Here is a 12,320-nt window from a genome sequence, read left to right as displayed (position 1 = left end):
CTGCCATCACCCAGAATGGTACCACAGTACAAGGAAAAAATGATTGACTTCAATAATTGGCTAAGCTTCTGGTGTAATTCTAAGGGGATCTAGTATCTGTCTGCCTGGGATGACATGACCGACAAACCACAATGCTTTTCCAGAGATGGCCTGCACCTGTCGCCCTTGGGTTTCCGGATACTGGCTAAGGCTATTACCACCCCTATAGTGCCTTTTTTAGGCAAGATTCAAATAACAAATTCACCACCATAACAGGTACAAGCAAGCAAAATCTAAGAATGTTGTGTCTTTCGGCTTATCCCAGTTAGGGGTCGCCACAGCAGAACTCCGGTCTGCTAATGTTTGGTAGTGGACTTTTACGTGCCGAGTTACCAGCCCTGACGCACAACCTTCAATGAAGGCACGCCCATTCACGTATGCCTCCACACAGAAGACGCTCTAGCTGAGAATCAAACGGGACAATATCTTGCTGTGAGGTGACAACGCTACCGCAGCACCACTACCGCGGGTCTGAGAATAATGCTACTTAATGCTAGAAGTCTAAACCTCAAAATGCACTCATTCGAGGCACTCGTTAAAATGGAGAACATCAACATCTGTGCAGTGACAGAGACCTGGTTCAAGGCTCCAGAGAGCACCCCTGAATTACCAGGCTATAATTCATACCACACCTTTCGGCCACCTAACCTGGACCAAAGCACTAAAGATGGAGGCGTGCCCATATTCATTAAGGATATCCACACCTCCAGGCTAGTTGCTCAGCATAATGCATCTGAGATTATCCAAGTGCAACTAACTCTGGCCAAGACTGCAATCTAAACTGTAGCTTGCTACAGATCCCCCACCATGCCCCAGGATTCCCACTCCTCATTTCTTGATACAATGGAAAATATTAGGGTATAACCAAACACCCTAATAATGGGCAATTTCAACTACCCCACCATTAACTGGGAAAACTACTCATACCAACTCTTGTGCTCAACGTTTTCTGGAATTCATAAATTACAACACCTTGGATCAACTTTTTCACACCCCCACCAGGGGCAGCAATATCCTAGACCTGGTCATTACCAACATGGGCAACCAGTGTACCACACCAGAGGTCAATTCCTCGTTGGTCAGATCCGACCACAAGCTAATCACCCTAGACATCAACATCCCACCCCCTCCATTAGGTAAACTACGTAAAAAATTTGTCCAAAGCCAACTTCACGCTTCTTAAGACAGAAGTGGCAAACTTCACGACACCCATGCTGACGGACAATAGAGGTACAACTGCTGAATCCTATACAATTGCACTTTATAAGCACTTACACGAGTGCATGGATCATGCAATCTCTAACAGAACCAAGATGCTATCCTCCAAAAAAAGGAAGACAATCTGTTGGTCCCCTGCCATAAACAAACTCTACAACAGAAGAAAAAAACTGTTGCAAAAAAGAGTAAAATCCCATGATTGGAGGAACTCCATGGTCAGCCTCAGTAAGAAGCTGAGATCCCTCATAAAATCCTCCAAAGCTAGTTACAAAAACAAAATCACCACTGATTCTAAAGACAACCACAAAGCATTCTATAGCTATGTCAAGAATCTCAATGGCAACACTCACATCTGCTTTGAGTTACAGCACAATAGCACTAAATATAAAGAACCAACATCCTGGCAGATAGGTTCAGTGCAAACTTTGCCCCTCTCTCATCCCTTAAAGGGCCCATCTCTATACCGGAAGAATGCAAAGTTCCTGTAATCACAACTGCACAGGTAAAAAACACACTCTCCAAAGCCATGAACACAGCATCCATGGGATCTGACAACATCCCAGGCTGCATTCTACATGAACTACAGAACAAACTGGCACCCCACCTAAGTACCATTTTCAGTCATAGCCTCACATCAGGCTTTGTGCCCACTGAATGGCGCACAGCAACGGTTTTCCAACTGCACAAAGGGGGAGCCACCATGGACCCCAGGAACTACCGCCCTATTAGCCTGACAGGCCTGGTCTGCAAGGCCATGGAACATATCATCATGGAACTTATAAACAATGACATTGGTAATCTCCAGACTTTGGACCCAACCCAGTTCAGGTTTGTAAAAGACAGATCATGTCTCCTAAACCTGATAGACTTCTTTGAAGCGGTCACTAAAACTGTAGATGAGGGTAAGGTGGTTTACACAGCCTATCTAGATCTCGCCAGGGCTTTCAACACCATCCCCCACTCTGGAATTATAGATAAACTCACTAAATGAGGTATAAATCCCTATGTCACAAAATGGGTTGCCAACTGGCTCACTGACAGAACCCATACTGTGAAAGTAGCAGACTTTAAATCCAACTTCAGAGCAGTGGCAAGTGGAGTACCACAGGGTTCAGTCCTAGGTCCTCTCCTGTTTGGTATCTACTTCTCTGAAGTACAGGCTAACAAAGAAGGTCTTTGGCTAACAAAGTTCACAGATGACTGCAAACTAGGAGCCATAATCAAAACTCCTAACGATGTGGACATCCTACAAAAGGGCCTCATTGAGACAGATGCCTGTTGTCAAAGCCATGGCCTCAAGCTCAATGCCAAAACGTGCATTATCATCCCTTTTGGTACAAACTCTGTAGTCATGAACTACCACATAGGCAGTAGTCTACTTAACACTGAAAGTGTGATAAGAGATCTTGGGACACAGGTGGACAGTAGTCTCTCCTTTGATAATCACATCGCCACAGTAGTCAGGAAATCCTTCTACATGGCACACCTCATCAAAAAAGGCTTCTCATCCAGGAAAAAAGATGTCATTGTTCCCCTCTACACATCACTCATTAGATCCATTATAGAGTACAATGCTCCTTTTGGTATGTACCTCACAAGATATCTACAACAACTGGAAAGGCCACAGAAATACCTCACAAAGAGGATTACTGGCCTCAAACAGATGCTCTACGCAGACCGTCTCAAAAAACTCCAGCTTTACTCTGTTGCATATTGCCTACTCAGAGGCGATCTCTGCCCAACATACAAAGCTATGTCAAACCCAGAGCTATTGGACATGCTCCACTTAAAGAAATCCCAATCCCTCCGAGCTATACGCTCTAGGATCCTAAACCTTGTCACCACAATAAACAGAAAATACTGGAGGGATAGATTCCTGTCCCAGAGACTTCCCATACTCTGGAACAAACTACCCATCTATATCAAACAAAGCTCCTTATTAGCACTACAGGAAAAATCTTGATGATTGGATGGGAGATAGGAAATTCACCCCGGGGATCCCTTCTGTGGCTCTGCTTGACAGGGGCACAGGAAAATAATTTTCTTGGGTGGAAAAAGCCAGTGTACCATTTGGCTAGGCTTATATAGGCCCTAGGGCCAATAGGCCAATAGCCTTGTACCTATCTATGAACCTATATATATATATATATATATATATATATATATATATATATATATATATATATATATATATATATATACATATACACACACACACACACACACATACACACACACACACACACACACACACACACACACACACACACACACACACACACACACAAGCACTCACACACACACACACACACACACACACACACACACACACACACACACACACACACATCTCAAAATGTGAACATTGAAAATAGGTAAAAAGGCCCTTGAAAAGTAGGTACATTCAGCCAAAAATCTGGACATCTCATTAGCATGAAATTTGAATACCAAAAAGGACATAACCCCTCCCACTTCCAGGAAGAATATGGGATACTACTCAAAAAAGTTTAAAAGCAGAGAGTGACGAAAATGCTGGAAAAATATAAGCACATTATCACAGAGACAGTATAAAAATCTGTAGACCTTAATGAACAAATTTCAACTATACAAGGTCATTTATTTTTGCATGTGAAAAAAAGAGATGCAAGACACTTGTCCCTTTTCTTTCTTTAAGTTTGGTGCCACAAGTATGTTGGTCACGTAGTGTGGTTTTCTGTGTAACAGACAACTTCAAAAATCCTATGATGAGGAGATTCCGAAAATTGTGTAAAGGGGTAAATCAAGCATGAAATTAGGGGCATACCTCAAAAAACAAGTACATTGAGTTTGGAGGTTGGTATAATGCTTAAGGTGTTTACTTCACTGACTCAGTGTACAGGGTTTGACTCTCACCTTTGAAAGGGAAATTGATTAGGCTTAAAATGGCCCTCAAGGGCAGCTAGACTACTACTTAACTAAGAATAAAACATGACTGAAAATAGGTACGGTCTTCCAAAACACAGACAGCTGAGATGTCTGATCATGGGAATGTAATGACTGGCACAGTGAATAAACACTAGCATGCAATGCAGTGCACTGATGTAAAACATTTCAAAGGTGTTAGGAAAAAGGCACAGTCATATGTTGGAGGAATACAAGAATTTTATCACTTTCAGTCCATAATGCATCCGAGCTTATCCAAATTGTAGCTTGCTACAGATCCCCCACCATGCCCCAGGATTCCCACTCCTCATTTTTTGATACACTAGGAAATATTAGGGTACAACCTAGCACCCTAATAATAGGTGATTTCAACTACCCCACCATTAACTGGGAAAACTACTCATGTACCAACTCTTTTGCTCAACATTTTCTGGAATTCATAAATTCCAACGCCTTGGATCAACTTATCCATAGCCCCACCAGGGGCAGCAAAATCCTAGACGTGGTCATTACCAACATGGGCAACTGGTGTTCCACATCAGAGGTCAATTTCTCATTGGTCAGATCTGACCACAAGCTAATCACCCTAGACATCCACATCCCACCTCCACCCCCATTAGGAAAACCACTGTAAACAATTTCTCCAAAGCCAACTTCACGCTTCTTAAGACAGAAGTGGCAAACGTCACGACACCCATGCAGATGAACAACAGAGGTACGACTGCTGAATCCTACACAAATGCACTATAAAGGCACTTACACAAGTGCATGGATCGAGTTATCTCTAACAGAACCAAGATGCTATCCTCCAAAAAAAGGAAGCCAATCTGGTGGTCCCCTGCCATAAACAAACTCTACAACAGAAGAAAGAAACTGCTGCAAAAAAGAGTAAAATCCCATGACTGGAGGAACTCCCTGGTCAGCCTGAGTAAGAAGCTGAGATCCCTCATAAAATCCTCCAAAGCTAGTTACGAAAACAAAATCGCTACTGTTTCTAAAGACAACCACAAATCATTCTAAAGCTATGTCAAGAATCTCAATGGCAGCATTCAGATCTGCTCTGAGTTACAGCACAATTGCACTAAATATACAGAACCAACTGATATTCCCAATATCCTGGCAGATAGGTTCAGTGCTAACTTTACCCCCCCTCTCACCCCCTAAAGGGCCCATCTCTATACTGGAAGAATGCAAAGTTCCTGTAATCACGGCTACACAGGTAAAAACCACACTCTCACAGCCAAGAACACAGCATCCATAGGACCTGACAACATCCCAGCCTGCATTCTACACAAACTAAAGAACGAACTGGCACCCCCACCTAAGTACCATATTCAATCATAGCCTCACCTCAGGCTTTATGCCCACTGAATGGTGCACAGTGACGATTATCCCTCTCCACAACAGGGGAGCCACCACAGACCCCGGGAACTACCACCCCATAAGCCTGATGAGCCTGGTCTGCAAGGCCATGGAATGTATCATCATGGAACTTATAAACAAAGACATTGGTAATCTCCAAACTCTGGACCCCCACCCAGTTCGGGTTTGTAAAAGGCAGATCATGTCTCCTAAACCTGATGGACTTCTTTAAAGCAGTCACCAAAGCCATAGATGAGGGTAAGGTGGTTAACTTAGCCTATCTAGATCTTGTCAAGGCTTTTGATACCATCCCCCACTCTGGAATTATAGATAAACTCACTAAATGAGGTATAAACTCCTATGTCACAAGATGGGTTGCCAATTGGCTCACTGACAGAACCCACACTGTGAAAGTAGCAGACTCCAAATCCAACTTCAGACCAGTGACAAGTGGAGTACCACAGGGTTCAGTCCTGGGTCCTCTCCTGTTTGGTATCTACTTCTCTGAAGTACAGGCTAACACAGAAGGTCTTTGACTAATGAAGTTCACAGATGACTGCAAACTAGGAGCCATAATCGAAACTCCTAACAATGTGGACATCCTACAAAAGGGCCTCACTGAAACAGATGCCTAGTGTCAAAGCCATGGCCTCAAGTTCAATGGTAAAAACTCTGTACCCATGAACTACCACATAGGCAGTAGTCTACTTAACACTGAAGAGACCTTGGGACACAGGTGGACAGTAGTCTCTTTTTTGATAATCACATCGCCACAGTAGTCAGGAAATCCTTCTACGTGGCACACCTCATCACAAAAGGTTTCTCATCCAGGAAAAAAGACATCATTGTTCCCCTCTACTTATCACTCATTAGGCCCATTATAGAGTACAACACCCCTTTTGGTATGTACCTCACAAGACATCTACAACAACTGGAAAGGCCACAGAAATAACTCACAAAGAGGATTACTGGCCTCAAACAGATGCCCTACGCAGACCGTCTCAAAAAACTCCAGCTTTACTTCGTCACATATCACCTACTCAGAGGCGACCTCTGCCTAACATACAAAGCTAGGTCAAACGTAGAGCTGTTGGACATGCTCCACTTAAAGAAATCCCAATCCCTCCGAGCTACACGCTCTAGGGACCTAAACCTTGTCACCACAATAAACAGAACATGCTGGAGGGATAAATTCCTGTCCCAGAGACTTTCCATACTCTGGAACAAACTACCTATTTATATCAAACAAAGCTCCTCATTAGCACTCTTCAAGAAAAATCTTGATGACTGGATGGGAAATAGGAAGTTCACCCCGGGGATAACTTCTGTGGCTCTGCTCGACAGGGGCACAGGTAAATAATTTTCTTGGGTGGCGAAAGCCAAGGTACCTTTTTGGCTAGGCTTATATAGGCCCTAGGGCCAATAGCCTAGTACCTACTTATGAACCTATAAACTTACGAGTTTGAAATTACACTTATGAATGGGTGTTGATAAAAATATTAACATGGAAAGTGCATTTGCAGAGGATAAACAAGACTTTGAAGAAATTAGTTTTGATCCGCATGGTCAGAATTCTTTGTGAGTCCATTTTATAATTTTACGAAAATGCTTGCTAAAATGTGCTTACTGTTTAGTGACACAATATCTGCTATTTCTGCCCGTGTGGCTAGTTCTTTCCAGACTGAAGTGTTTACATTTTAATGTTTAATGCTTAATGTTCAAAATTAAACAAGACTATATGAATTTAGTGCAATATGATTACAGGTGAACCAGGCAGCAGATTCCGATGTTTACTTAAACTATATTATTTTGTGCTCCATTGTAGCAGAGAACAAGGTGGAACGTTCTACTGATGTAAAAGATGAAACCATAAAGAAAGAAATTGTAACTGCTGCTCGGGACAGCTGGGAAGTTTATTTTTCACGCCTGTTTCCTGCCACTGTAAGATCATGCACTGGTTTGTCAAAGAACTCATTTTAGATAAAATATGTTTACCCAATTTTTGCAGTTAAATAAGCAATTATAGAAGCATTTCTGATTTTCTTATGGTTTAATTAAACAGTTTTCAAGTTACAAATTGTCAGTGGTGTTGAAATTAACAACTGTTGGATTTGTACCACATGCACACTTCACAAACTGCTATTGACTAATGCTATTATACCTTGGCCCCCCTTTATAAACACCCATTACTGATTTCTGCTGTTTGCAGCCCATATATTTGTGGAGGAATATTTGTTATAAAAATTGTCCCTTCATTCTTTTTTGTAAGTTATATATTTTATTTTGGTTTACTGGGCTTGGGATTTGATGAAAAGGTTTATATATTTTGGAAGTGTTTTTATTTTATTTTGTTGCTATATAAATGCATGTTTTAGATAGTACTGCAAAATGGCTTTAAACTGCAAAGTCCCATTTGAGTCACTTAGATTTAAACTGCTTAAATATGTTTAATTTTTACCTTTTTCATGACTGTCTCTGATGGTATACTGCTACTTCCACAGAAAGTACATAGAAGAGTCTTCCCATTGTAAAGAGGAATGGTCTAAAGAATGTTCTGTTACATCCCTTGGTCCCTGACTCTCTATAACAATGCAAAAGGATATGCAGACATACCTATCTACATCTATACATTTATATATATATATATATATATATATATATATATATATATATATATATATATATATATATATATATATATATATATATATATATATATATAGGTGCCTTGCTTTTGGTCTAACTGCTCTTTTGCTGACATCTGTTAAATCAACTACATTTGGTCAATATATGCAGACAGCTGACAGGTGTGGGAGATTAAACCAAGGAAGAATGGTGTATGGAAGGCCAAAAATAAAACTTAACAAAACACAAACACCTTCAAGCCCAGCTTGGCAGTGACTCCAATGATGAATGACACCAGTCAATAATACAAAAGCATTTAATAATCCAGTTCGAAATACCACAGTAACCCAGTCAAGAGCTTTTGTCCAGGAACCCTGGACTTCATCAGAACTAAATACCCAATCGAAAAACAGTGTTTAAATACTCAGAACTTCCAATCATTTCCCAGATTACTGCATACATAACTATTATTAAAATGTTAAAAAATTCAAACAAGAAAAAATATTCTGAATTATGTAAAGTTTAACACTAAAAAATATTGCAGAAAAAAGTCAACATACATATAAACTCACACAACATCATTATAATTCAAGTGCTTTGAACTTTAAAATGGCAACAAACTAGAAAGAGCAGAACTTAGATAGCAACTAAGATATAATGCTACCCAACCCCCAGGGATCAATGAATATATTTCAATTATGCCCATTTTAAAGTTCAAAGCACTTGAATTTCGAATTGGATTATTAAATACTTTTGTACTATTGAATGATGTCATTCATCATTGCAGTCACTGCCAAGCCGGGCTTGAAGGTATTTGTGTTTTTTTGAGTTTTATTTTTGACCTTCCATACACCATTCTTCCTTGGTTTAGTGTTTTTCATGTGGTGTGGAGCCAGGGCTGATCGGCAGTGCCTGTAAATTCATTCCAACGGTTTTTGGACAGCTGCTCGCTATGGAAGTGTTTCCAAATGAACTGCAAAAGGAGAGTTCAGTGGAGACATCAACTAACTTGGAGGATTCAGCACTGAAAAGTGGAAACCTCAAACAGTTGATTACATTGTTAACACAAAAAGCCTCGCAGTTGCAAGAAACAGTGGATAATTTAAGAACTAATACCTACAGTAAAATGGGTTCCCATGGCAACAAGGAGTCCAATGTTAAAAGTACGTGTCAGCATACACTTCCAGGTTTTCTCAATTCCGGTTCAATAATGCTTACACAGACTGAGATTCCATGCGGTCAAGGGAACCATTCTACCAGTGAGAGCAACAATACATGGAATTTAAGAGACTGGTTAAACATGGACAGCTTTTCTTTTTCCGGGCCTAACTCGCAGGCTAGTAAAGGGAACTTAAAGACTGGACTTAAGGACTTAGAATTGTTATTGCTGAAGGTACGTAACCTTCAATGCGACGATGTTTATTTAAAAGAGTCTCTTAGAAACAAGCGAGTCCCTAGAGGACTCAGAATGTATAAATTTCCAAATGGCTTGCATAGGGGCCATAAGGAATGCGAAGCACTGGTTGAAATGTTTGATAGACATGGGTTTGAACTCATGGAGTTCATTATAAAAATCAATAATGAGAAAACTGAAAAACTGTTGATTGATGTTGACAAACTTAACAATGTTGTTATTAATGATGTACAATTTAATGATTTCAGTTCATGGTATGTGGGCATTTTTGACAATGTTAAGAAACAAACTGACAATAATATTAAAAGAAAATGGGCCAAACTACTAAGAGATGAAACGGAATACAGGGACATGCAGGATTACCCCTTTCCTAAATCCTATAATTTGCCGAATAATAATGAAACACAAGGCCCAAAAGGTAGGGTCTGGAGTATAGACAATAGAGAAAGGAATATGAGTGACACATATGAGGATGAAGAAGTAGAAGCATACAACCAAGAATACCGCCCCTGAGGAGGTCAGAAAGATTACTCAACAAGGGTAAAAAGTCTAATAAATAACAACCATAACTTTTTAGGATACCAGGGAGGGGTCAGGGTAATACCTCAGGGGACAGAGATGGAGGAAAGGGAATTTCAATCATTGAATACGCCTAATGTAACCAGCACTGAAAACATCCAAATTAGTTTTGAAGGAAAACTTAAGTTGTGGTGGCTTTAACATTTATAATTATACCAGCGAAGATGTGAAGTTAGAACATTTTTCATTCCTAAAGAAGTGGATGAAGTTTATACCTGCTAGAAAGGAAGACTTCTCTCAGACCCTTACAGAATTAAAAACTTTTACTAGAAAGCTGAATTTAAAGTATTTGTTTAAGAGTAAGGGAGCCACAGGAACAAATGTTAGTAATGTAAGCATGGGTCATACCACAACGAACAGGTTTAAGAAAAAAAGTTGTTTTAATCCCCCACTACACCCCACCATTGCTACATTTGAGGACGTTTGTGCACAAGAAATCTTTAAGCTGTAATCAACTAATAAGAACAAGTGTTGTAATTTATGCCCAGATGAAATTAAAGTACTAGAAAATATTAGGAACAACAATAATATAAGTGTAATGAAACCAGATAAAGCTGAGGGAATAGTTATGGTTAACAGAACTAACTACAGCTGTCACATCTTAGCCATGTTGCATGACGAAGATAAATACGGTGTAGTCTCAAAAATGAGATAAATATACCCAAAAAAGATTTACCTTCTGTTAGAGGATAGTTTGTTTCAGGGGAGTATTAATGAAGTCATTTTCAACTTTTTGGTTAACAAACACCCACTGGTTCCACTAGTGTTTGGTATTCCTAAGGTACATAAGGATATCTTTGACCCCCCCCCCCCTTACAGGCTCATAATCTCCTCACGCTATAGTATTACTTATACACTGGGCATTTTTGTTGATAGGTTGGTTAGAGATTCTTTGCCACCTATTAATTATATTCTTAAAGATTCATGGGATTTTCTATCACACCTCAATAAGGAATTCTATAGCAAAGGATGTTATTTCACCACTATTGATATATGTAATTTATTTACTTCTATACCCCATGGCATAGGACTGGAATTATTTTGTGAAGCCCTGCGAGAAAAATCTTCCTCGAGCAGTACTATGTTGAATTTTGTTATGGTGTTGATGGACACAGTTTTGAAAAACATTTTTTTTCAGTTTTGAAGGGGAATATTTTAAATAGAATCAAGGGGTTGCCATGGGTTCCAGCTGTGCCCCTTTAATTGCCAACTTGGTTACGTACAGTTGGGAGAAAAAAGCATGTGTTTAGTAGTAAATTTAGTCATGAGTGGTCCATCTATTTAAGATTTTTGGACAATATTTTTATATTGTGGAAAAAAGAGGATATGGGGGAAGAATTTAGTGATTATATTAATGGAATCTGTGATTATTTCATGTTCGCTTCAACACACAATATTCACACCATTAATTATCTTGACGTTAGTATAAATAAAGATGAAAACATAAAAAAGGTTTTCCTCCACAATTTATAGGAAACCCACATTTTCAAATGACTATTTGGAATATAATAGTTGTCACCCTTACTTTATGAAAAAAAGTATCGTTAAGGGTCATTTTATTAGAGTGGCACATATGTGTTCATCCCAAATAGGTTGTATTAGAGAGATGGATGTGGTAAAGGGATTTTTTTCAGAAAGGGGATACCCAAAAAAACTTATTGAAGAGATGTACAAATTAGTTATGGACAACTGGGGGAGTGAGGTACAAACCCTTACTGGGAAACACGTTAGAAACTAATAAGGAAGTAGGGACAACAGATACATATAAAAATTGTATGGTACTGACTTATGGGGGGTTTAGTAAACAGGTTAAGGATATTATGAACAAGAACTGGATTTTACTTAGGACAAACAATGAGTTGCAATCAGTTATGGGTAACAACCCTAGATATGTTTATAGAACTAATGCAAACTTAAAATTCCTTTCTGAACACCACACGGTACAAAAAGTGTTCCAGATAGGGGTACAACAAGTTGTGGACGTTACAACTACTGTAAATACATTTTGAGAGAACCAGTAGTAACAGTTGGTGAATTTTGTACACAAGTGAGGACAAGGACTTTTAACTGTGAAATAAAGAGTATAGTTTACATAGCTGTATGTCAAGACTGTTATACTTTTTTTTATAGGGAAAACTGAGAGAACTCTTTGTAGAACAAT

At 39.5% G+C, this 12,320-nt stretch overlaps 1 protein-coding gene across 1 annotated transcript in view; it reads left to right on the top strand.

The window, feature by feature from the left end:
* MYO15A (myosin XVA) overlaps positions 1-12,320 on the top strand; it is a 1,299,796-nt gene that overhangs the window by 692,831 nt on the left and 594,645 nt on the right. The window contains exon 45 of the mRNA XM_044070057.1: positions 7,367-7,482. Coding sequence (XP_043925992.1) covers positions 7,367-7,482 — 116 coding nt within the window. The remainder of the gene's footprint in view (positions 1-7,366; positions 7,483-12,320) is intronic.

This window comes from Protopterus annectens, chromosome 1.part0, assembly GCF_019279795.1.
Source record: "Protopterus annectens isolate FY-2018-M chromosome 1.part0, PAN1.0, whole genome shotgun sequence".
Taxonomy (NCBI): domain Eukaryota; kingdom Metazoa; phylum Chordata; order Ceratodontiformes; family Protopteridae; genus Protopterus; species Protopterus annectens.
The sequence above is the reverse complement of the archived record's forward strand: the minus strand, read 5'-3'. Positions and strand labels throughout refer to the sequence as shown.